Here is a 27,931-nt window from a genome sequence, read left to right on the forward strand (position 1 = left end):
TTGTAAAATTGATGTTTGACGTTGTGTAGTGTATTATATTTCCGTGGTCCATCATTCAGTCATACCCTGAGGTTCTGGATGTGAAAAATGTTATTTTTGTTATGGTCATGTTTTCAGATTTTTTATTTTAGTTTTTTGCTTGAATTCCAACCTAATTTGAGCGACTCATAGCATAATTACACCTGTTTGACTTGAGTAACACACACACATTGCTCGTATAGAATGTCTGACCAATCAATATTAAAAACAATTTGTGTGTGTGTGTTGCACTTATGCATCAAAACTTAAAAACAACTTAAACAAAAGCCAGTGGTACAGTGGTACAGCCCTACAGGCGAGTTTCATTGTTGAAAAAAGTGTGCGTTGCATGCTGGGAATTATTTTGCTCGGCGGCAATAAACACTAATTCAACATGACGGACGGAGCGAGAAAGCACGTAAAGGGTATTGATCCCGGTTATTTCTCCACTCTAACGGCAGAGGACCCAAGACCATTTGACCAGAAATTGGTCATAAGCATCGATGGAGCCAAATCACCCTTTTCAACCCCGACAGAACCTGGACCAAACCAAATTTCTGGTCAGAATCTCCAACTACCTGGACAAATATTCACTTTGGTGATATCCACAATGACTTGGTGGAAACTCCTGGGCCATTCACAGCAGAAAAGATGAAAACCTCCAAGAGTCTCGATGTGTTGTTGAACTTGTTGGAGTCCACGGTTTGTTAGGATCTTCTACGTTTGCTCTGCGGAATGTTTGAAAGCCGTTTAATTCACCGTAAGTGGTTCTTTTCACTCAGAATACGAAAAAGACATTTTCCTTCTTCCGTGTTTCTATTTGTGCATCCGATAATGCAGCAGGAATTTACCATTATCGGGGAGAAATACGCGAGGTTACGCACTGTGTTTGACCGCTATCCTGTTTCTTGCCTCCGACCAAAATATTTCCCAGCATGCAACGCGGGCTTTTAATAACAATGATGTCAGCTGAAACTCGCCTATAAACTGCTGGCAAATGGATGGTACTGGTACATGTATTAGTCTATAGTGTCAGAAAACATCTGAAAGTTTAGTATTGAGCGTCTTAGGCCCCGTTCCCACTATTATTATTATTAGTATTTGAATCGTTTTCATTGTGGATGCAGTGTTCGTCCACACTAATCCAATGTTAAAGGGCTTCAGAGATGGAACAATGTGGTGCCGATCTAGTACAGATCTGATCCGGCACTGTGTGGACGCCTGAAGAAGTTGATATGCTGATGTAGGTCTATGCGCCACGAAGTAGCTAATTCACCCCCAAAACTCTAAGAGGCTAGAATATATTCATATATACAGTCTGTGTGTATGACCTGCAGACGTATAATCTGAAAAGTTTAACTGTTAAGGAATTACTGGTCAGACCCAAATATGCAGAGGGAAGAAAAAGTATTTTATTCACAAAAATAGTCTCGGCGGGGGGATAGATTCCAGGGGAGGCAGGACGGGTCCGGGTTGGCTGCGGATGGGAGGTCTGTGGAGATGGAGGCTGACCGGAGGCTTATAGAACCTGGTGGCAACGGGATGAGGCTGGCTCCAAACGAAGTGCTGGGGATGGGACAAAAGAAATGGGTAAGAATTTTAAAAAAAAGTCTCTGGAATTCTCAAAAATCATAAAAAGTCTGAGTAGTTCACCACTGGGATGATGGAACGATCTGGCACTGGAGAGCAGGCCAGCAGGTCTTTTATTGTAGGAGATGATTACTTGATGAAGAACAGGAGTGGAGCTCAGCAGGGGCATGATTGGGGCCCGCCGAGGAAATGCCAAACAAGGTAAGTAGATCCAGAGAGAGGGAGCAGGGAAAAGAGCGGTAGGAGGAGCAGGGAGAAACCCTCACATTAACATGAACCATCTCCAATGCGATAGAAACACAGAACAGACTCACCATCAGCAAAACACCCCTCTGTCACAGAAAGAACACTCTTATTCCACTGAGTCATGTCCTTTAGTCCGACAGAAACTGAACCGCATCAGCGCACAATAGTGAACTGTTTTTTTGTTTCTGTAAAATGTAAACAAATATGCTCAAAGCTGTGTGGATAGGGAAGGCTTGCGGTCACAGAAATAATGTGTGTGGATGCAGATCATTTCCGATACAGTGATACGGTGATACATTTCAGTGTAAACGGGGTCTTAAAATCTCCATTAGGCTTACTTACATTAGGCTTTCTGAATATTCTGAAAATTGTGACGTCACTATAAAAACACAATATAAGTACAAATAATAACATATACAGTAAAAAAGATTCATGTTAAGATTACGATAGAGCTAGAATGTTTGTGTAAAGAGGTGAGCCTTAATTTGCTTTGCAGAGAACGCAGAAGAGGAGGATCATCCAGAGGTGAGAAGCATGTACTGTTCCAACGACATCCCCTCAGCAAAAACCACTCCAAGACTTCTCTGCTGCTGCTTTTACTGAACCTGATCTTTGATGACAAGTGTAACAGTCTCAGTCCCAGTTTTATGAGTTCAACTGGAGGCTGTGCTCACTTAACCAGTGCTTGATTTTGGACAGACAGTTGGTGAGAGAAGTCAGGTCCTTTTCATACACAAATGTGCTCTGTGGAGTGGTCCCAGTGCACACTAGATTTAAGTCTAGGCTGGTTCTTGTTTACATATACTGCGCATCAGTCAACATAAACACTGCACCATGAACCACATGAGACCATCAGCAAACACAGACAATACACACTCACTTTTCTGCTGCTTTATGCACTGGTCACCTGTGACTAAATATAGGACTATTGTGAGGGTAAACAGACCCAGACTCACCTGTGCAGACAAACCCAGACTCACCTGCGCAGACAGACACCCAGACTCACCTGATTCACCTGCGCAAACAGACACCCAGACTCACCTGATTCACCTGCGCAGACAGACCCAGACTCAATTGCAGACAGACAGACCCAGACTCACCTGCGCAGACAGACATAGACTCACCTGCACAGACAGACCTACAGTGTTTCCCAGTTGCCAGGATCCTCAGCTTCTGAACAACTTCAAACAGATCCACGTCATCAGAGCTCTGCCATATGGCGTTCCAATTCCCCCAAAACACTCACGCCCTCTATGCTCGACTCCTCCATTTCTCTCTTTTACCAAGGATGCACCTGTGGATCCTTGACCACTTCAGAGCGCATAAAATTGCACTATAGCTTAGATTTTTTTAACTGACTTAAGTTAAGCAGTAAAATGAAGTTTAATAAAATAAGTCATTACACAATAAAAAAAAAAAAAAAAAAAAAAAAATAAATATTTTGCTATTTTAGCCACATTGCTTCAGATAACACTATTATCAGATCAAATGAATTAAAAACAGGAAAAATGCAGCACATTCAGCACATTGTTGGATGAAGGTGTTAGCCCCCACTCATACGAATGTACATGATCAGAGCATTTTTTATCTAATTCCAATCACTTACACCATGGACTGCACAGATCAGCCTGACTCAACAGAATCAACACACTCAAAGAAATAACAACAAAAACAAAAACACACATCATAAGTTGTTAGGAGACACACTTAAAGTTCTACCAGCCAGAACCAGAAACTAGGATCTGGTACCTCAACCATGGTCATCCTCATGGAAAGAAGGCACATCTGTAATTGAATTCCCTTTAATCTGAATATTATTAAGGGGAAGAGCCGGTATGATGCAAATTTAACTTTTGCAGCTTTCTCCCATGTTATAATGTTGTTCCCTCATCCAAAACATGTCTGAAGAGGTTTTAGATGTCATCCATACATGTTTGAGTATTTTTTTCAAACTGTTAGTTACAGTTATCCGTGAGATTCTGTCCAATGTTCAGCCCACAAATGTAATAACCACAAAATAACCAGGAAACGTGGATGGCATTTCCCTCATATTACCATTACATTACTGTGCTGTACAGTTAAAGGTTAAAGTTAAATATTTCACTATTTTCTGATCTGTAATAATGTAGTTTCCTCGTCACAAACAGACCTGGAGTTTAACACACAAGATTAGCAGATTTACACATATTTAGTTCTTCTTTCAAACAGAAAACACTCTGTTCCACCAGAAATTCTTCACCAAAATCATTTGGATAATTTCTGCACTAGACTTGCCAATCTCTACTGAAGTAAAAGTAAAGGCAAGGCAAGACAAGTTTATTTGTACAGCACAATTCGTACACAAAGTAATTCAAAGTGCTTTACAGAATAAGAAATACATTAAAATCATAATAAAAACAAATCAAAACATAAATAATCATGAAGATTAAAATTAAAAAAGAGAGACAGAAATTGGAGAGAAGAGTGCGGAATGAAAACCTTTCAGTTATATGCACAGTTAAACAGAAATGTTTTGAGTCTGGATTTAAACAGCGTCACAGAAGAGTCTGTCTCACATGTTCAGACTGTTCCAGGTTTTAGCTGCATGAACCTGAAACTCTGACTCCCCTTGTTTAGTCGTGACTCTGGGCACCAGCAGGAGGTTGGTCCCTGAGCTCCTCAGAGTGTGAGATGTTCATATGACACTAACATGTCACAGATGGACTTTGGTGCTCGGCCATGGAGAGACTTGTACAAGTAGAGCTGTTTTAAAGTCTCTGAGCCACAGGAGCCAGTGCAGAGACCTGAGCACAGGACTTATGTGCTCGTACTTCCTAGTTCGAGTCAGGACCCGAGCTGCAGCGTTCTGGATGTTCTGGATGTTCTGGATGTTCTGGATGTTCTGCAGCGTCTCACAGCTCGTTTGGAGAGACCAGTTAGCAGAACATTACAGTATCTAACCTACTGGAGACAAACGCATGGATAAGTTCTCCAAGTCTGCTTTAGACAGTAAAACTTTGATTTTTGCTATATTTTTTAGATGTTAAAAGGCTGCAGATGTTATTGATTTGATGTGGCTGTTAAAGTTCAAGTCTGAGTCCATTATTACCCCTAGATTTCTTGCCTGATTTGAAGGTTTTAGAGAGAGAGACTGGAGGTGACTGCTGACACTGTCCCTTTGTTTCTGTGGACCAAACACTATGACTTCAGTCCTTCACTAAAAGGAGCTGTTAACTTGAAAACCACCACTACATGACATCACAAGGTGGAACAGAGCATTTTGAGTTTGAAGATGTAAACAGACTAATAATAAAGAGTTATTCAAACATGTGTGAATGAAACAAAACACAACTCCAGGTCTGTTTTTGAGGAGATAACAACATTACAACAATTAATAATTCATTTGGATGAGACTATACGCCTTCTGAAATATTTAAGCAGTTATGGTAGCCCACCAGGGACACGCTCAAAGTGCAAAACACATATTACATAGAGACACTGTGTCATTTGTTTAGTTTTTCCACTCAAGTGCTGTTTTACATCCAGACTGTGCAGGGATCACGTTAGAAGCTCTCATCTTCCACTCTGCGTCATGTGTTTTACTGGCCCCTGTCCTCCTCCTCCTCCTCCTTCTCTTCCTCCGCTGGTCCGGATCAGCCCTAACCCACCATGACTCAGAGCTGCGAGGGCCCAGAACACACGCACACGAGGACGGGGCCCAGAACACACACACGAGGACGGGGCCCGGGGAGCAGCAGGGGTCCGGCAGGATGTGTGGGACAGACACAGAGGAAAAACCATGATCCAACTCCACTACTCCCCGACTCCAGCCTGGAAACACACTGTCTGCTGTACACAAAGAGTTAATGCTCTTATAGTCTACTGCTTTCTGTCTTTTTAACTACTTTGGGACACATTGACATAGTTATTTGATGTGTGGAAAACAAGTACAAAACAGCATATGCAGGATGAGGTTTGCTGATGGTTTAAGCACTAGAAAAGGGACCTAAAAACTAGGGATGTCCCGATCATATTTTTTTGCCTCCGAGTCCTTTGATTTTGAGTATCTGCCGATACCGAGTCCCAATCCGATACTTCTATAAAACATTATGAAATGAACTAAGAGCAAAGAATAAGATCCAGGATGTTTGGGGGGATCAGATTGTGTTAACTTCAATGTGTCGTATTTGGGCTGAACTTAGTGTAAAAAATCAAATGTCCAAAACTTCAATTTTTTTTATTAACTTTTCTAACCATGAACCATCATTGGTGGAAATCTTGACTTTTCACAGTTTGGTCTTGGAATGTGTAACATAGTAAACTTAATGAACTGAACAAAACAGGAACCAGATCAGACCTGAGACTCTGCACAATCTACAGTTTGTATATTTGATATTATATGGAAGCCTGTTATTACATTTAAAACATTTAGGCTCATCTATAAAATCCAAATAATACAAAATCTTACCAAATAATGATGACAGAAGCCCCACAGCCCCACAGCTTCTCTTCCCCGTTCCCCCGCACCACCACCACATCCAACACTTTCACGTCACTCATATACTGAATTATACTATTTATCCTGCATTCTTCCTGGAGGTTGTGTAGTTGAAGCACAGACTTATTTTGAAGCCTGGTACTTGGCCAGTGCTAAAACAACAACAGTTTTCAGGTTAGTGTCCACATTTTTCTCCAAGTTGAACACACGAAACATAATGAAATGGTTGAAGTGTGGTCATGATGTCATATCCGAGACCTGAGTGGAAGACGGATGATAAAAGAACGCAGCATTAGGAGTTGGCTGAGGAGCAAGCTGTGGACATTTGAGATGCTTCAGGCTTTTTACACCATTCATGGCAGTAAATGTGACAGAAGACCTTCCAGAGGAAACACCGAGGGATTGGACCATTTCATCACCACAGAACACCAAACCGAAGTAAGAACGAGGCCTTTCCTGTTGTGTTCACCTGACGCCCCTGGAGGGGCGGAGGAGGGACACTTTTGGCTCTTCCTCTCCTCAAACTGTCCTGACACAGATCTGCTGACCCTCCCTGACCAGTCGTCCTTTTAAACTGACCTGAGACCTCTGACTGAGACACAAAGGACACTGAGAAGCTCAGTGTAAATATAAGCTCGTAAACATATTAAAATGGTGTTCCATCATCAGTGTCTGACCCAATGTTGTATTTTGATTGATTCATGTATATTTGAGTAATCAGGCATGTTTGAGTTCTGTATTGTCTGTATTATCTGTATTATCTGTATTGTGTGGCATTTGAGACATCTGAGAAAGTCTGTTATCAGCTGTCTACTCTCTCAGTCCACTGCTGTACTGTATTTATGGAAAAAAGTCAAACTCTGTTCAATTAAAATGTGTCAAGCAATACAAGCAAGCAATACTTTTCTAGCAGCATACTTTTACTCCTACCTCAGTAACATGTTTATCACTCATTAACTTCAAATTATAAATCAGATGTAACGTAACAAAACCAGGATTTAAATGGTTCTTGATATCGAGCAAAACCAGGGTCCGGTGCAGATATTATTTTTTACTTCAAAGTAGGTCTAAACCAGGACTAAACCAGGTCTCACTCATGTCTTAAGCAGGACCAAACCAGAACTAAACCACATATAAACCAGATATAAACCACATCTAAACTATGTCTAAACCAGGACTAAACTAGAGAAACTGAGTACTGTTATTTTGAAGTAATATTATTCTTAGTACAATAGGAGGGTTTCAGTCACGTGATCATGATGACGTGCGAATTTCAGGTGGAGGGCAGGAAGTGAAGACAACACGACAAACACGGCTCTGGAGAACACAGATATGGAGAAGAGTTCTTTTTGTCAGGATTTAGAACCAGTAGCAAGACAAAAGTACGAGCAGTTAGTCAACAAATATTTTGGGCGTGACCCTGATCTTATTGAAAATGAGAGAATTTTCAACCGAAGTAAATGATTTCCACTTCCTGCCCTCCATCTGATTTTGCGCGCCGACAAACGTAGCACTGTGACGTCATGTGAAACCCAGATATTGGCTTCTCTACCAGATCTGATCATAGGATCACAGGACAGTCCTGTTGAGATTAAGAATCTTTTTTCCAGCGGAGTCCTGGCCTCATGGAGGACCCTGTTGTATATGTTTTCCGGAGGATATCTACACAGGCACAGGAAGGCCCCACACTTGCTGTGAGTCAAGAGCTTTAACTGCTTTGGCACCGTGCTGCCCTAAAGGACCTGTATTCTGTTATTGTCTGATCTCTGTTCTAATGTTGTTTCCTCACCACAAACAGAGCTGGAGTTGTGTTTTGTTTCATTCACACATGTTTAAAACACAGCGGGCACATTTAGGAGTTTTTCTTGCAAAGTGAAAACACATGCAGTAATCACTTCATGACATCACGAGGTGGAAGAGAGCATGTTGAGTGTTGGAGATGTATAGACAGACAAATCCAGGTCTGTTTTTGAGGAGGTAACGACATGATAAGACCACTTAAAGCTCACAAGTAAGTTCTGCTTAGTACAGGACTTTTAAAAGTGCAGTATTAGCAGCCATGGGAAAAATATTAAAGTTGGAGTTGTCTTAATAAGAGTACGAGAGGCTGAGTCATGTTCCCAGGCCTCCCTCACCACAGAACACCACAGAGCACCAAACAAAGAGGTGTTTTTGTGCTGGAAATGGCAGTTTAATGTGTAGAGCTGTGTGGATCCAGCCCATTGTTTGTGCAGAGATGTGGGCTCGGGTTAGCTGCTCCGCCAGACTTTTCTCTTCAATAATGTGATGTTTTACTTTGGATTCTGTTGCAGTACTTTGCGGTCGCTGGATACAGGAAATATAAAATTGGGTTAAAGCTACTTCTACAGAAATAACCATGAGAACAGCCAGGAGAGGTGGTGCAACAAAGAAGAGATTTTATTATATGGTTCCGATTGCTGATTGGTTAAGAGAGCGGGGCACGACCTCACTGTGACCTCGCCAGTTAATTCTGGCCTTGTGGTGTAATGATTGGAACCAGACTGTTTGTTTGTGTGCGCTGTTGTTGTTGAGAGAGTTGACCTTTCACCCTGTTGTGAGGCGTTAGTGTTGTGTGGTTGGAACTCTCGCCTTACAAGCTCATGTGAACAGTGTGTGTTTGGTGTGTACAGTGGTCCCTCGTTTATTGCAATAGGCAAAATCTGCAGCTTTAGTCAGTCAGCTTTATTATTCTATCTGTTTTAAGTCTGTAAAACCCCTCACCACAAACTTTATACACTTTTCTTACACAGGACAGTTACAACCCTTTTTGCATCCTTCTTCAAACTTATTTCTGCTGTCGTCCTTTTGTTATTTTCCTCCTTCTTCTTGTAACGAACCGATGATTAATTTATTCGGTAACAGCGCCCTACAAGAAGTCCAACTTTTTGTGCCATAGTTACGTCTTTTTCTGCCTTTTGAGTGCGACTGCAGGAGCCTTGGTCAGTGCAGAACATTTCATCGACATTGTGGGTTTTGTCAGAGAGAAAACTTGTAAACATACAGCGCTTCTTATATCTTATTTCTTAATTTTATTTATTTGTAAAGGGACAGCACATATTAACGAAAATAAAAATGTAAATATGTAAAGATTATAGCCAGCGAGGCTAATTTCCATCTACAGGACAAAGAAAAGTACAGCAACAATCACACAAAAGTACACAACACCAGCACACACACTATACACACAACACACTCACTGTACACACAACACACTCACTGTACACACAACACACTCACACACACACACACACTCACTATACACACTCACGTACACACAACACACTCACTATACACACAACACACTCACTGTACACACAACACACTCACTATACACACAACACACTCACTGTACACACAACACACTCACTATACACACAACACACACACTCACACACACAACACACTGTACACACAACACACTCACTGTACACACAACACATCACCACTATACACACAACACACTCACTGTACACACAACACACTCACTATACACACAACACACTGTACACACACACACACTATACACACAACACACTACACACAACACAACACTATACACACAAACACACTCACACACACAACACACTCACTGTACACACACACACACTCACTGTACACACAACACACATCACAACACACAACACACACTCACACACAACACACTCACTGTACACACAACACACTCACTACACACAACACACACAACACACAAACACACTCACTGTACACACAACACACTCACTGTACACACAAACACACTCACACACACAACACACTCACACACACAACACACTCACTGTACACACAACACACTCACAACACACAACACACTCACTGTACACACAACACACTCACTGACACACAACACACTCACTGACACACAACACAACACACTTACACACAAACACACTCACTATACACACACACACTCACACTGTACACACAACACACTCACGTACACACACACACACACTCACTGTACACACAACACACTCACTGACACACAACACACTCACTGTACACACAAACACACTCACATACACACAACACACTCACTGTACACACAACACACTCACACACACACAACACACTCACGACACACAACACACTCACTACACACAACACACTCACTATACACACAACACACTCACATACACACAACACACTCACGATACACACAACACACTCACTGTACACACAACACACACTCACTGTACACACAACACACTCACTATACACACAACACACACTCACTGTACACACACACACTCACACACACAACACACTCACTACACACAACACACTCACTGTACACACAACACACTCACATACACACAACACACTCACTATACACACAACACACTCACTGTACACACACACACTCACTATACACACAAACACACTCACTAACACACAACACACTCACTGTACACACAACACACTCACTGTACACACAACACACTCACTGTACACACACAAACACTCACTGTACACACAACACACTCACTACACACACACACTCACTGTACACACAACACACACACACACACACACACACACACTATACACACAACACACTCACGTACACACAACACACTCACTATACACACAACACACTCACTACACACACACACACACACTGTACACACAACACACTCACTGTACACACAACACACTCACTGTACACACAACACACTCACTTACACACAACACACTCACTGTACACACAACACACTCACTGTACACACAACACACTCACACGTACACACACACACTCACTCACATGTACACACAACACACTCACTGTACACACAACACACTCACTGTACACACAACACACTCACTGTACACACAACACACTCACTTACACACAACACACAACACACACAGTACACACACACACTCACACACTACACACAACACACTACTATACACACAACACACTACACACAACACACTCACTGTACACACAAACACACTCACGACACACAACACACTCACGACACACAACACACTCACTGTACACACAACACACTCACTATACACACAACACACTCACACACACACTCACTCACACACAAACACACTCACGACACACACACACACTACACACAACACACTCACTATACACACAACACACTCACTCACACACACACACACTACACACAAACACACTCACTGTACACACAACACACTCACTGTACACACAACAACACACTCACTTACACACAACACTCACTGTACACACAACACATTCACTGTACACACAACACACTCACGATACACACAACACACTCACTCACTGTACACACACACACACTACACACACACAAACACACTCACTGTACACACAACACACTCACGACACAAACACACTCACGACACACAACACACTCACTATACACACAACACACATACACACAACACACTCACTGTACACACAACACACTCACACACACAACAACTCACTATACACACACAACACACTCACTATACACACAACACACGATACACACAACACACTCACTGTACACACAACACACTCACGACACACAACACACTCACTACACACAACACACTCACCACACACAACACACTCACTGTACACACAACACACACACTGTACACACAACACACTCACTGTACACACAACACACTCACTGTACACACAACACACTCACACACACAACACATCACGACACACAACACACTCACTACACACAACACACTCACTGTACACACAACACACACTCACTATACACACAACACACTCACTATACACACAACACACTCACACACACACACACACACACACTCACTGTACACACACACTCACTATACACACAACACACTCACTATACACACAAAAACACTCACTGTACACACAACACACTCACACACACAACACACTCACTGTACACACAACACACTCACTGTACACACAACACACTCACACACACACACACACTCACTGTACACACAACACACTCACATACACACAAACACACTCACTGTACACACAACACACTCACTGTACACACAACATACTCACTTACACACACACAACACACTCACTGTACACACAACACACTCACTGTACACACAACACATACACACACAACACACTCACTGTACACACAACACTCACTATACACACACAACACACTCACTACACACAACACACTCACTAACACACAACACACTCACTCACACACAACACACTCACTGTACACACAACACACTCACTGTACACACAACACACTCACTGTACACACAACACACACACTCACTGTACACACAACACACTCACTGTACACACAACACACTCACTGTACACACAACACACTCACTGTACACACAACACACTCACTGTACACACAATTCATTTCAAACAGTTCAGAATCACAGTGCCAGAGATCCAACATTCATGTAAATTTGTCTGAACACATTCTGTACTGTACAGGAGACACGGCACAGAGGAGACTGATTGACAGTGGTCTACAGTCCCTTAGCCAATCAGGACGCAGGGGGAGGAACACAATGCGCAATCATACAATGTAAAAAAAAAAGAAAACATGCAAAATTGCACTAAAAAAACAGCAAAACACTGAGGCCACAAAAGGTGAACTGTGTTATAGTGAGGGATGACTGTACTTCTGAGCTACACTTGATCAGGACTAGGGATGGGCATTCGATTAAATTTTCTTAATCGATCGTCGGGAGAATTACCGATCGATTATCGATTAATCATTCATGTTTATATATTAAAATGATCATCATTATTATTACTATCTGCACTACTAATCTGCATAAATAAATTCAACTTTACGACATATAAACCGTAACGACTCTAGAGCCACACCAGTCCGTTTGACATTATAAATGAAGAAAAAAAAACAGCTCTTGTGCACTGATGTGACATGACTCAGTGGAATACAGGTTAGTGTGACCATATTTGCGTTTGTCAAAACCAGGACACCGTACGGGGGGTGGGAGGTGGGAACTCGTCATCAACATTGTTCTCCTCTCACCTGGCAACGCTTTTTAATGTTTTCGGTGAGCTTTTTCCCACTGGACACCGAAACATATGTGCTGCTTTATACACTGTGCACATGGCCTCCCACTTGTCCCAACCGGAACAGGGAATTTCTTGTACAAATCATCGTTAAATACACATTTGTGCTTCGGCACGTTGCAGACTGACCCACTGTTTGTGTCTCGCTCCTTCTAAGTGCAGAGACACATGTCCGGACCCCTGTTTTGTCCCAGGACACATAAGTTTGGTCTCCCTACGCTACGCACAGCAACCTACATTCGGTTTGTCGATTAAAAATTAACGTAACTGATGAAATTCTAAATGATCAATTATCGATTAATCGACTAATCATGCCCATCTCTAGTCAGGACTATAGCTGGAGTTTTACCTCTCGTGCTTCTTAAAGGTCGATGGAGGTCACAGAGTCACAGGGAGAACATGCAAACACTGCACAGAAAGACCCCAGAGCAGCTGGGAGTTGTGCTTCACATTCAGAAGTATTTCTCCACACAGAATGAGCCATACACTCTCTCTCTTATTCTTGTCTCTCATGTTTTTTATGGGGAAAACACAGGATGCAGTTTAACCACAGCCTTTTGCTGAATGAAGCTGTTTACTCCAGTGGAAATACACAGAGGAAACTTGGGCTTCACACAGGAGCTGGGCCTTCTGTGTTGGAATTATGTCCTCTGTTGTTATAGCAATAACACAGTTCAAAACAAAATATTCGATCTCTGGAACAGGGAAAGTCCTCAGAGAAATGAGGCACTACTCACATGTTTTGTTCTTTTACATTATAACGCACCAGTACCGGCAAATGTGATTTAAATACAGTTATAGACTCCATTTATCCCTCAAATTTATTTATCATTCATTTGATCAACAAAGAACTTAAAGGGACAGTTCACAATTTTGGACATAAGGTCTCATTTCCTAGTGATCTAGAGTACTGTAGATATGAGGAGACACTTTTTGAAATATTCCATCCAGTCCTTGTATTTGCAGAGGTCGCTGGTGCTAGATTAGTGCATGTCAATGGTCATAGTTCTCTGCCACTAAAAACAGTCTTACCCACTCCACAAAACACCCAAAACAAATCTATTATTACACCAGACTGTCCATGTGAATGTCTGTGTCGATAGAATAATTTTGGAAGTAAAACCAATTGTGTATCGTATGAATCGTTGCATGTTGAGGGACTATTTTCTCAGCAGCAGTGGAATTTTACTCTGCTGTAGTTAGTTGTGATGATATGAACGTGGCCATAACTGAAAAAGACTTCTTCGTGTGCTCTATGTGTCGCTATGGCAACTGCAGGTAAACAAACTATTACAGAGCCACTATTACTAGAGCAGAAGTAGGACCCAAAATGCATAACTGCATTTCCAAAGTTGTTTAATGAACAAACACAAAATCCAAAACCGACATGAGAGTCATAATGACAACGAACCAACAAAGGGCAAAGGAGAACACAGGATATATATGCACACACATGAATGACACACAGGTGAGACACATTAGGGCGGGGCAAACAATTAATACAACAGGAAGTCAAAACACACACGACTAGAGAAGTACAAAATAAAACCAGGTCAAGAACAGAAAATTTATTCAATGAAAATTAACACCAAGACAGAGCTTTCTATCAGGAAGTACAAGTCACTACTGCTGCTCTGACAGAAATCCTTCAAATGCAAGGATGGTTTTACTTCTAAAATGATTCTGTCAACACAGACATTCACATGGACAGTCTGGTGTAATAATAGATTTGTTTGGGGTGTTTTGTGGAGTGGGTAAGACTGTTTTTAGTGGCAGGAGAACTATGACCATTGACATGCACTAGTCTAACACCAGTGACCTCTGCAAATAAAAGGACTGGATGGAAGATTTCCAAAAATGTCTCCACACGTCTCCAACACTCTGGCTCACGAGGAAATGAGTTCCAATGTCCAAAATTCTGAACTGTCCCTTTAAGAGATGTTGCCACAGTGATGGTTCTGTGTCCCATCATGGCTGTTTGTATTCTTTTAAATTGGATATTGGTTCAACGGGAGGGTGTTAAACTGTCAGTTAAACTGTCGGATAGTTTGATCGTGAGAGGAGTTTGTCTGTTTATGAGCGGCATGGAACACAGCAAAGTGAGTCTTTACCTCCATCACACAACAACATGTGTTTGTGTCTGTTAATGTGGTGCTGACTCCAGTCTCACCACAGCTTTATCATGTCAGAAATGTCATTTGAATTGTTTATGGATATATTTACTCTAAACTATGTCTAAACCAGGTCTAAACTAGATCTAAACTATGTCTAAACCAGGTCTAAACTAGATCTAAACTATGTCTAAACCAGGTCTAAACTAGTACAAAACCATGTCTAAACCATGTTTAAACCAGGTCTAAAACTAGATCTAAACTATGTCTAAACCAGGTCTAAACTAGTACAAAACCATGTCTAAACCATGTTTAAACCAGGTCTAAACCAGGACTAAACTTTGTCTAAACCAGTACTAAACTAGGACTAAACTAGATCTAAACTAGTACTAAACCATGTCTAAACCATGTTTAAACCAGGTCTAAACTAGGACTAAACTAGATCTAAACTATGTCTAAACCAGGTCTAAACCAGGACTAAACTTTGTCTAAACCAGGACTAAACTAAACTAGGACTAAACTATGTCTAAACCAGGACTAAACTAGGACTAAACTAGATCTAAACTATGTCTAAACCAGGTCTAAACTAGATCTAAACTATGTCTAAACCATGTTTAAACCAGGACTAAACTTTGTCTAAACCAGGACTAAACTATGTCTAAACCAGGTCTAAACTAGTACTAAACCATGTCTAAACCATGTTTAAACCAAGTCTAATCTTGGACTAAACTAGATCTAAACTATGTCTAAACCAGGACTAAACTAGGACTAACACATAAACCAGGTCTAAATCAGTCAGATGCAATACACAATTCACAATTTACTTCCATTCTTTTAACGTCTTCAGGCACTTGTACCGTACACAAAGACAAAGCAGTTTCACTTTAAAACTCTTTTGGGGACTGGATTTATTTAACTCTGAGTCGTGTAAATCCCAGTGTCACTGACCAGCACCATCAAACTGAAAATGGATTCTGGATGGAGCCAAAGCCTCTTTATTGCAAAAACAGTGTCCTCTGAAACCTTTTCTACATGGTTCCTCCCACTCTTCACCCTCGTTTCAGGCGGCTTTCCCTCTCGTCCATTTAGAACAGTTGGCAGCTTCCATAATGTCTGAATGGGTCATTTCCTAAATGAAACCAAAGGACCTGCTAAAACATAAATGATTCTGTTTATTTGTACTTACCGACTGTAATGTTCTCTGACCTTCTGTGCTGTGTTCAGAGGGAGTGTGTGTCGCTGCATGTGGGCCAGGCGGGCGTGCAGATTGGCAATGCCTGCTGGGAGCTGTACTGCCTGGAGCATGGTATCGAACCCGACGGGCAGAAGGCCGGGCACAGCAGCCTGTGCAGCTCGGACGACTTCTCTTTCAGCACGTTCTTTTCTGAGACGGAATCGGGCACGCATGTGCCCAGGGGCGTGCTGGTGGACCTGGAGCCCACAGTTGTAGGTAAGTAAGATGGGAATGGGGGTTTATCATTGCAAGAAGGTTCCAGGTTCCATCCTGGGTTTCCTCTGGGCATACCGGTTTCCCCCACCAACCCAAAACATGCACAGTGGGTTAAAAACTATAGTCCTCACCACGACTAATCCAAAATCTGAAGATGGGTCCCCCTGATCAAGATGACGTGGATCAAATGCAGAGGACAAATTTCACACATTTTCTTTTATAGGATTCTGATCACATTTTAAATGTGTATAAAAGAACTGACAAAAAGATTAAGAAGTGTGTAAAATCCCAGGTAGAATCCACAGCAAAAGGAGAAATTCAATTTGTCAAGTGGACAAAAGTTGTTGGTTTTTTTTTTTTTTGACTCTTCCAGCTCATCCAAGTTAGTCTGATTCCGGTTTCACTTTGTGGAAACTGTCTGGGATTCGGGATTAGGATTCGTTCGCTCGATGGTCAGCTGGTACTTTTTTATTCAACCAATCACTGCTATTTGGTTGTGACGTTTGTAATGCTCCAAATCCCGTAGGAAGAAGGACAATAACGTCTTTCCCCTTGATACAATTCACCAAACATTCTCTTTGTTCCGGCTTTAAATCCTCGATCTGGGGAATCGTTGCCAACACAGAATGTCTGTCTTCGTCTACATCCATCTTGACCACTTTGTTTACTGTTGTGCTGTTCCATAAAAGGGACCCAGACAGACGCTACGAGTTTGACATCATGGCTCCACAGCTCACAGCTGATTGGCCGGTGCGCGGTCTACAACTTCCAGTGTTCTTGCAAACTGTCTAGTGTATCCTGATTCCTGACCTAGTCTCTGGAGAGAAATGAAATTGAGCTGAGGCACTAGGTGGAGCCAGCCTTGATACATCCAAGCTGGTTGTTCAGTTCTTGACCAAAAAACTTGTGCAGTTGACAAACTGAATTTCTTCTTTTGCTAAAGAGACTGAGAAATTAAGAGACAAACTAATAAAAAAGAGACAAACTAATAAAAAAGCACATTTCAGCAGGAATAGCAGTTTTTGAGAAGAATAAAGGAGGAGATTTTACTACTGGGGGCAATTATGGTACTTTGACCAATTATGGTACTTTAATTTAATTTAACCTTTTAAAACCTTTTGATTTAACTTTTAACCTCGCAGCCTTCATAAAACATGAAATAAACTACCAGTGAGTAAATACACTAGTCTAAAGTATTTCCCATGCAGTACCAGATTATAATATTTTCTATATGTGTACAGTAATAATGTGTAATGTGTAATCTGTTGTGTTGTGTGTCAGATGAGGTGAGGAAGGGGCCGTACCGTCAGCTCTACCACCCTGACCACCTCATCTCAGGGAAGGAGGACGCCGCCAACAACTACGCCCGTGGGTACATCACTGTGGGCCAGGCCATGATCCCGACCGTCGTGGACCGCATACGCAAACTGGTCAGTGTGTGCCTGATTCAACTAAAGATGCACTGTGGAACTTTTCGGCAGAGGTCAAGGGGCAGTTAAAATGGATATTGGAAAGGGCCCATATTACGCTATTTTCTGATCTCTGTTATAATGTTGTTTCCTCATCGCAAACAGACCTGAAGTTGTGTTTTGTTTCATTCACACATGTTTAAACCCTGCGTATTTAGGCTGAGTTCTTCTCTCAAACTGAAAACACTCTGTTCCACCTTGTGATGTCATACAGGAAGTGCTTCACTATGTTTTTAAAATCCATACACTTTCACTAGAATCATTTGGATAATTTCAGCCCTTGAACTGGCAATTCCTACTGAACTAAAGGCAAAAGGAACTTGAAAACTACCACTGCATGACATCACAAGGTGGAACAAGGTATTTTGAGTGACATGGACAGACTTGAAAACTACTGCTAATAAAGGATTACGCAACGCAAACATGTGTGAGTGAAACAAATTACAACTCCAAGTCTGTTTTTGATGAGGTAACTACATTATAACATGACTTAAAACTCACAAGGGTAAATTTGCTTAATATAGGACCTTTATAATGCACGTTTATTTTCTTATATAGTGAGTTTTTGGGTCTAGTCAGATGAAAATGATCAGGTTCAAAATTATGAATTTACTTTTGGGTATTTCATGGCTAAGTAAAAAGTAATCAATAGGGAAAACTGTCTCTTGCTTCCATGTGGGAGTAGGTCATCATCACATTCTAGAATCTGAAAACCAACTATTTCTTTGCCTAGAATGTTTCACTATATGGCATTAAACTTATCTCTCTTCATAGACAGGTGGCACCACCAGGTCAAACATTTAAATCCAGACTGCTGACATATTTGGCTTGTCACTGCAATCTGGACTCAATAAGGCTGACAACTAAAACACAGAAAAAAACTAAACAAAAACAAAAACTGCATAACCTGTTTGTCTCCATGGAGAGACAGATTATTATTTTTTTGCTCAAAAATAGATGGAAAAACATGTGTTCTGACTGTGAGCGTGGTCACCTAATCTACATGACTGACTGATACAGTATTTTGTTGTTTACAACAGACGTATGTAAATAACTGTAGTCTTAGAGATGTATTTGCAGTGTCTGTGATTTGCTAATTGCAAACATTCAACTTGCAGTCTTAAATTTTAATACAGTAGAGATGAAGAGATAACATCTCCATGGGAACAAGCTGCCACCAGAAAAGTTACACCTTGCACCTTTGAAATAAACATTTAGTTTAGTTTTATTTTTTTCTACTTCTTAGTAATAATTACTGAAAAATACTGTTTATACTGAACACAATATTAACAACACTCTTTCTTTAGACAATTGAATATTTTCTTTTGGGAAAAAAAATAATAAAAAAAACGTTGTGTCCTTAGGCAAGGCACTTCACCTGCATTGCCTGGTATGAAAGGGGTGTGTGCATGAGTGATGGTGGTGCTCCAGGGCAATAGTAGCTTACAATCACCACCACCAAATGTGGAGTGAACAAACAATGAACTGTAAAGACTCTGGGTGTCTTGAAAGGTGCTATATAAATGCAATGATTAATGAATATGCCCATCCATCCATTTTCGTTCGCTTATGCGGGGCCGGGTTGCGGGGGCAGCAGCCTAAGCAGGGACTCCCAGACTTCCTTCACCCCAGACACGTCCTCCAGCTCCTTGAGGGAGACCCCGAGGCGTTCCCAGGCCAGCCGAGAGACATAGTCCCTCCAGTGTGTCCTGGGTCTTCCCCGGGGCCTCCTCCCGGTGGGACATGCCCGGAACACCTCCCGAGGGAGGCGTCCAGGAGGCATCCGGAACAGATGCCCGAGCCACCTCAGCTGGCTCCTCTCGACGTGGAGGAGCAGCGGCTCTACTCCGAGCTCCTCCCGTGTGACTGAGCTCCTCACCCTATCTCTAAGGGAGCACCCAGACACCCTGCGGAGGAAACTCATTTCGAGCGCTTGTATCTGCGATCTCGTCCTTTCGGTCATTACCCAGAGCTCATGACCATAGGTGAGAGTAGGAAAGAAGACTGACCGGTAAATCGAGAGCTTCGCCTTTTGACTCAGCTCCCGCTTCACCACAACGGTCCGATACAGCGACCGCATCACTGCAGAAGCTGCACCGATCTGCCTGTGCAGTCACATTTTTATGTTATTTTGTAATCTAGCTATTTGTGTTGGTGCTGTTAAGTAGCTCCCTTATTGATAAAATGTACTAAATTACTAATGTAAAGTTTTGCTCACGTTTCTGTTAAGTTTTTAGGATACTCTTGCATTACCGGGGTGGGTGCGCCAGGAGGTGGCAGTGTAGTGAGTAAGTTGCGGGTCTCCAGCCACGTCCCTTCTTGAAAAGTTTTGTGCCGCTCCTCTTCATACAATGAAGCGAGGCTGCCCAGAACCAAAGCCCACTGCTCACTGTCTTTATTTTTCTATTATTCAGGTAATCTAATGTGGAACACTTACAAAAAACGTACATACAAGAGAAATGTATTTTATTTTGGTTGTTTAGAGCCGATATACAAGTGGTTTTGATAAAGATAGATCACGTTAGTTTGTTAAAAGCTCTGCTGGTCACCGCAGTAGGAACATGAGGTTTTGCAATGGCGGCGCCCGTCCGCAACTTGAACTTTTTTTTAATAAGCATGTAGTATCCTGGACTATTTGTATTGTTCATATATAATTTCTGATTAACAGTTAAGATAAAAACAAGTAAATTGAGTAAATGTGTAAGCCAATCTGAAAAGCATGAATAATAATTCAGTTAATTGTCAAGTAAGAAACATACTGTTGTTGTATAGATATATAGAGATATATACACGTATTTGAGTAAATATATGTTTTTTTGGTAATTGGACAGAATGTGATGTTAGAACATAGGTTAGAACATATATTGAAAAAGGGCCAAATTATTGATAAATTTAGACTAAACTGTAATTTTTATTATTTTGTAAATAAATATACAATGAAGTGAGGCTGCTCAGAACCAAACCTCACTGCTCACTGTCTTTATTTTTCTATTATTCAGACACATTCTTCTGTGCGGGTCTGCCCCCTAGACCGGACCCGTAACAAATAATTAATATCTAAGTTCTGATACAATTCAAGATCATTTTAATTGCTATTCAGAAAAGGATTTCTGTCCTGTGATAGTGACTTTTTTTTAGTATCGATACCTTCTCAAATGAGTATCTAGTTTCGATACTAGTTTTAGAATCAATAAGTATCTTAATTTCGATACTTTTGGCAAACCTAGTCTGTACACATCTGCTTTGTCTCCTACAGACTGAACAGTGCGCCGCTCTCCAGGGCTTCCTCATCTTCCACAGCACGGGAGGAGGGACCGGCTCAGGCTTCACCTCCCTGCTGATGGAGCACCTGTCCGAGGAGTACAGCAAGAAAACCAAGATGCAGTTCTCCATCTACCCCTCCCCCCAACTCTCCACCGCCGTCGTAGAACCTTACAACGCCGTCCTCGCCACCCACACCAACATGGAGTACTCCGACTGCCGCTTCATGATGGACAACGAAGCCCTCTACGAGATTTGCCAACGCAATCTGAACATCACCCGACCGATGTACAGCAACGTCAACCGTCTCGTGAGCCAACAGGTCTCCAACATCACAGCTGCGCTAAGGTTCAGGGGCCCGCTCCACTTCAACTTAACGGACTTGCAGACTAACCTGGTGCCATATCCACGGATCCACTTCCCATTATCGTCCATGGCTCCGGTGATCTCCTTGGAAAAGGCGTACAATGAACAACTAACCGTCGGGGAGATAACCAAAGCGGTGTTCCAACCCGCTAGCCAGATGGTGAAATGCGATCCGCGCCGGGGACAGTATATGTCGTGCTGCCTGCTCTATCGTGGTGACGTGGTGCCCAAGGACGTGAACACGGCGCTGGCAAGTATCAAAGCTAAGCGCATGGTGGATTTCGTGGACTGGTGCCCGACCGGGTTTAAGTTTGGCATCACGTACCAGCCGCCCACGGTGCCAGGGGGGGACATGGCCAAAGTGCATCGGGCGGTCAGTATGCTGAGTAACACGACGGCGATCGCTGAGGCCTGGGACAGACTGGATCGTAAGTTTGATTTGATGTTCGCCAAACGGGCCTTCGTGCACTGGTACCTGTGCGAGGGGATGGAGGAGGCGGAGTTCATGGAGGCCAGGGAAGACATGGCGGTGCTGGAGAAGGACTATGAGCAGTTGGGGAGCGACACTGTGGAGTGAAGACAAGAGTCATACCAATGCCAAATAAATTACAGAAATACAAGAAACGATATATATTCATGCATTTATTGGGGTGGGACAAGACATAATTTTCACCAGACGAGATTAGGTCAATGACAATGAGACAAGATGAGATTTTGACATAATTTGAAGTCCATTTCACAATTTTAACTTCACTATTTATTTAATTTATGTAATACTTTAGCGCCTATTGTACTACCGTATTTTCTGCACCATAGGACGCGCTCTGAAGCCTCCAACCCCATCAAAAAACAACTGCGAGTCCCACAGTCCAGAGCGCCCTGTACACGAATCCACTCGGGTGTCCCAGCACGACTTCAGTAAACTACAAAGCTGCACCAAACACACATAGAGCAGACAGCGATCGTGCAGCGAAAAACACCCACAGACACACTCATCGCCAACGAGGAACGGAACAAGCGAGTGCAACGTGCCACTTCTAATTTTGCTTTGTGATTTATCTTAGGGGTGTCAAATTATCGCGTTAATTGCGATTAATTAATTACAGTCATATTTAGCGCGTTATGTTTTTTAATCGCGTTAATCTCATTTTTAATCTCTAACTTTACTGGTTCTGTATGCGAGTTGCTTTATTATAAAATCTGTTTTTATGTGTTGTTGGGACAACAACACACACACACAAAAAAAACACATTTATAAAAAATTTTATTTCGGTAATTCCACTCATTGCCGGAAACCCACACAAAATGCGCGATGTAAACGTCATGTTAACGTTGGCGGCGTCGAAGAGCCAGTAGAACAGAGGCAGCAGTGCACAGGTAAAAACACATTCGTGTCTTGGAAATTCTTCTCCCGACGTGAAATATAAAAGAAAATAACAAATATAAAATCGCCTACAACTTAAATGTCACTGGTGAAAACAACCTGCATAGGCTCATGATGTCTGCACTACTGTCCTATAGCGACCTGCCACATGAGGGGACACGCACACAAACACACACAAACCGGGACTAACCCAGTCCAGGACTAAACCAGAACTAACACCAGAACTAAAACCAGGTCTAAACCAGGACTAAACCAGGACTAAACCAGGACTAAAACCAGGATTAACCCATTCCAGGACTAAACTAGGACTAAAGCAGGTCTAAACCAGGTCTAAACCAGGACTAAAACAAGGACTAAAACCAGTGATCTCATATATAAAGCATTTCTCTATCAATAATATTTTTAATATGGTTAAGGAAAGACTGGACTTTTTATTGTCTTTAAGTCGACAAAAGTTATTATGTTCAGATTTCCTCGTCTTTGCTACTTTACAGCAAACAGTTTCTTATTCATGGAGACTTGGGCTCAACAGCCAATTTGGAGAGATTTGTTAAACAATAAATGATTTTATAAAGGCACTTTTTTTGTTCTATATCAGTCTTTTGATCTGCCACAATAATGTAATAATGAATTTAAATGAAAATACCTCAAATTGAAGCTTTTCTCAGCAATTTTTAGGTGAGATTAAAATGACATTAATTAGATTAATTAATTACAGATCATAATTAATTAATCTCTCAATTTTTTTAATCGCATGACAGCACTAATTTATCTATATTTACTTTACCAATATATGGCACTTCAAAATGTGTTATTGTGACAGGTTTATGGTTTTAGCATTACGGGCAGTCTAATTTAGCCTGATGGTAGGACTTGCTTTATGGAGATACAGGAAATATTCCAGTTAAAGTAATAATGATTCACCATGGAGACAAGCAGGTTGTAGACCTGCCACCAAAAAAGTTACATATCTTTATCTTCTGGTTGCACATACATGTCAGATCACAATAATTGTAGTATTTACTTACTACTATGCTCATTTAAAGACATTTCATGTAAGCCAAGGGTGTTTTATTGCACTAAAATACCATAAAAACATGTACTGTATTTTCCGAATTATAAGTGGCAGCAGCCAATAAATGCATAATGAATAATTAAAAATCATATATAACTCACTGGACCATAAGTCACATTTTGGGGGGAAATGTGTTTTATAAAATCAGAGACAAGAACAATAGAAGAGAGAACAACAGACTGTTAACGTCACATATGAACAGTTCTTCAGATAAACTATAACATAAACAACAGAACAGAACAAGTTTAACAAACTCTCCATCTCACTCCAAATCACTAAATCCATTCAATTCTTCATTCTCTGTGTCACTTCTGAACAACTGCAACAAATCCAGCTAAATCTAGCTTTTAGCCCGTGATTTGCTTTTTTGTTTTCTTCATTGCAGTTCGAGTATCCTCCGCTTTTCTCCAGTCTCTCACAAGTTTCTCACTCACTCCAAACTTTCTTTCTTCTGCACTGTTCTGCCTCAGTTGATAAAAAAATAAATAAATAAATAGTTTTGACTTTATCTGTTTTGTCTACTGCAGCTACCGTAGCTGCCATATTGTTTTAGGCTTTTCAACTGCCAGTGTCAACTGTCAGTGTTTTTTTTTTAGCTGTTCTTGTCAGTTTTTGATTCCTGTGAACTGTTTTTTGGGCCCATAGAAATATCTGTCTGTGAGTATTGTAACACTATAACATGCTAACTCACTCTATGAGGCACTTGGGGTTGTTTTATTTTTGAGATCCCTGATAAAATTTAATATGCTAGTAGCGTTAGCCTTTCTAAGAAGATTTCCATTGATGTTAGCATGATGCTAATTGGCTGTTGTATAGACGTTTTTTGTGATGTTGTTGCTGTTGTTGTATATATTTTGAATTGTTGAGTTGCCCTATGTTGTTTTATGTAGCTCTGCTTATTCTTTGTTTGTTTAAATGTGAAGATATAATTGTAATATGGATTTATTTTTTGTATGTTACAGTTTTACAATCAACCCTTCAGTAAATATCCAAAACAGCAAGAGGCTTCCTGAGTGCTTATTGAGGACACTGTTCACTATCTGTAAAGCTAGTTCCGAAACACTAGTGGAGGCAGAATATGCACGATTACCGTTTTCAGCTGCATATGTCACTACTTGCAGCTTGTAATCTGCAGAATGTGATTAACAGTTTATTGCCGTGTGGTAAAATAAGTTCTGATGCTAAATGAACATGAGTGAATAGGATATGTCTTAATGACCTGTATGTGTTAAATTCAGGTGAGTGTGTAAATGACAAAAAGAAACATCTCAAACTTCAGTAGCCGGACATCCACTCATACCTGATCCATACACCTATCCCCGCCCCCGGAGAGCCTGAAATCTGCTGAAATCCTACAAGGCACTGACATGATACAGACAGGACAGAGGCTCTTTCTGCAGGAGACATGCACAGTAGAGCCAAGTGACAGTGGTACAGGAGGAACAGGAGCAGCAGATACTCACACACAAGACTAAAGCCTCTCTTGCAGCTGAACAGTCACATCTGAGTATAAGTCGCAGGACCACCCAAACTACACTGAAAAAATGGTCCAAGAGGAGTTGCTCAAATTGCAAAAACAAATTTGACAACAATAACATGACTTTTTTACGTTTCTCTGTCAAGCATGTTTAAATCTTACAAAGGTCACTTGATTATGGCCGATGTGAGACCTGCATGTTTTAATCAGGTTGAGGAAACATGACTTTATTAGAATCTGTGGTGAGGCTCCTCCCTCTGGAATTCTCCTCCCCAAAACTTTTGGATTGAAAATTCAAATGTAACAGGACACAGGACAGTTCCAGGAGCAGAGACACACAGTGTGGAGCAGGAGGATTATGAGAGCTGATCTGGAGGGGAGACTTTTTAAAGGTTTTATGTGCTGCTCTGGACTAGAATGTCGTCATTGTTAAAACATGTTTGTGGTGTTTTATTTGAAATTAGAGTTAATGTAAGGACTCCTTGAAACAAATTGTATTTGACTGTCCATCTACAAGAGTGTGACAGTTGTACTCAGATTTGAATGTGTTTGTTCCAGAGTCGTCTACAAACAAACAGTGACGTCCAGAGCTCTGCTGGAGCTGTGGGGAAGTTCATGAATGTTACATCTGATGTTTCAGGAAAAAAGGAAGATGTTTGAGAACCAACAAACCACAGAGCACAGATGAACAAAGTAAGTAAACCAACTCAAATGATTTTAAAAGAATTTTTCAAAATGAACTTCCTACTGAAACAGTTATTGTGTTTCTACAGGGTGATGTGGCACTAGGAGACTTTATACCAGATGCCCTCCCTGTTACTGTGTTTAGAGGAAGAAAAGCAGCACACACGGTGAGTTTTGTTTCTGCAGATACACTTCTAATGTTCTTGTGATTCTGTTCTGGTCCATTATTGTAGTAATAAGTACTTTAAGTGTATTTAAACATGTACAACAGAGTAGATCATCAGAATGTGATCATCATGTGTTATTCGTGTGTTCATAGGCAGAGACCAGAGCTTCTTCACTGGAATAAATCTTCACACTGTCCAGCTTCAAACTGTGTGTCTCTGTACTTGTGTGTCTCTGTGTGTTTGATTCTGTTTAAGACAATACAGAACTGTGGAAAACTAAAGACTGTTTTTGTTTTCTTTTACAGAATTAGATCAATTAAATTAAATTATACAGACTTATACATTTCACTATAAAGTAACATAAGATAAATATGCATATTCAACATGATATGATAAAATTTCATCAACATGAAAAAGTGATGTTCATGTTCTGAGAAAAATATGTGTAGAGAGGATTAAAATAAGTTTCAAAGCCTAAACATAATTTTATTACATGCAAACGCTTTCCAGAACTTTTTTACACAAATCCAGCAACCTTTTTTTGTCAGTTTATGATAAAAAGTGTGACTTATAGTTCAAAATATACGGTATTCTACTGTATGCGGGCTTGCTCTCCACAAATTTAACTCATAACCCATGGCCTGGTGGATGGCAGGTTGCTGCTTGTTTCCGTGGAGACAGATGTGGAGCTTGTTAATGATTCCTGGTAGCGGCACATCACCTGCATGTTTCAAACTAAAGATTCTCCAGACCCAGGAACTTCTCTGTGAAGACAAGCGGGTGTCAGAACAGTCACCAGGAATCTTACAAGTCAGGTCTGCGGAGATACAAGCCTCCTCACAGCAAGAGAGTATGTTTTTCAAATTTCTATAGTGCAATTTTGGGGCTGACAGTGTTGGGAAGGTGACTTTTAAAATGTATTCCCCTACAGATTACATACCCCGAAATGTAGTTTGTAACAGAATCCATTAAGTTACTAATGTAATCTGAATACTCTGGATTACTTGATTTGTTGTAGAGAAGCAAAGACTAGGAATTTTTCACATAAGAAGTTTTTTCT

At 41.2% G+C, this 27,931-nt stretch overlaps 1 protein-coding gene across 1 annotated transcript; it reads left to right on the forward strand.

The window, feature by feature from the left end:
- The first annotated feature begins 15,423 nt into the window (after positions 1–15,423).
- On the forward strand, positions 15,424–22,661 carry LOC110165552 (tubulin alpha-1C chain-like). Its single transcript, XM_020930752.2, has 4 exons — positions 15,424–15,526; positions 16,763–16,988; positions 18,270–18,418; positions 21,714–22,661. Exons 1-4 carry the CDS (start codon positions 15,503–15,505, stop codon positions 22,659–22,661), a joined length of 1,347 nt encoding a protein of 448 aa, XP_020786411.2. The 5' UTR covers positions 15,424–15,502.
- The last annotated feature ends 5,270 nt before the right edge of the window (positions 22,662–27,931 follow it).

This window comes from Boleophthalmus pectinirostris, unplaced genomic scaffold, assembly GCF_026225935.1.
Source record: "Boleophthalmus pectinirostris isolate CB_2022bp ecotype Guang Dong unplaced genomic scaffold, ASM2622593v1 HiC_scaffold_15, whole genome shotgun sequence".
NCBI classification, from domain to species: Eukaryota; Metazoa; Chordata; class Actinopteri; order Gobiiformes; family Gobiidae; genus Boleophthalmus; species Boleophthalmus pectinirostris.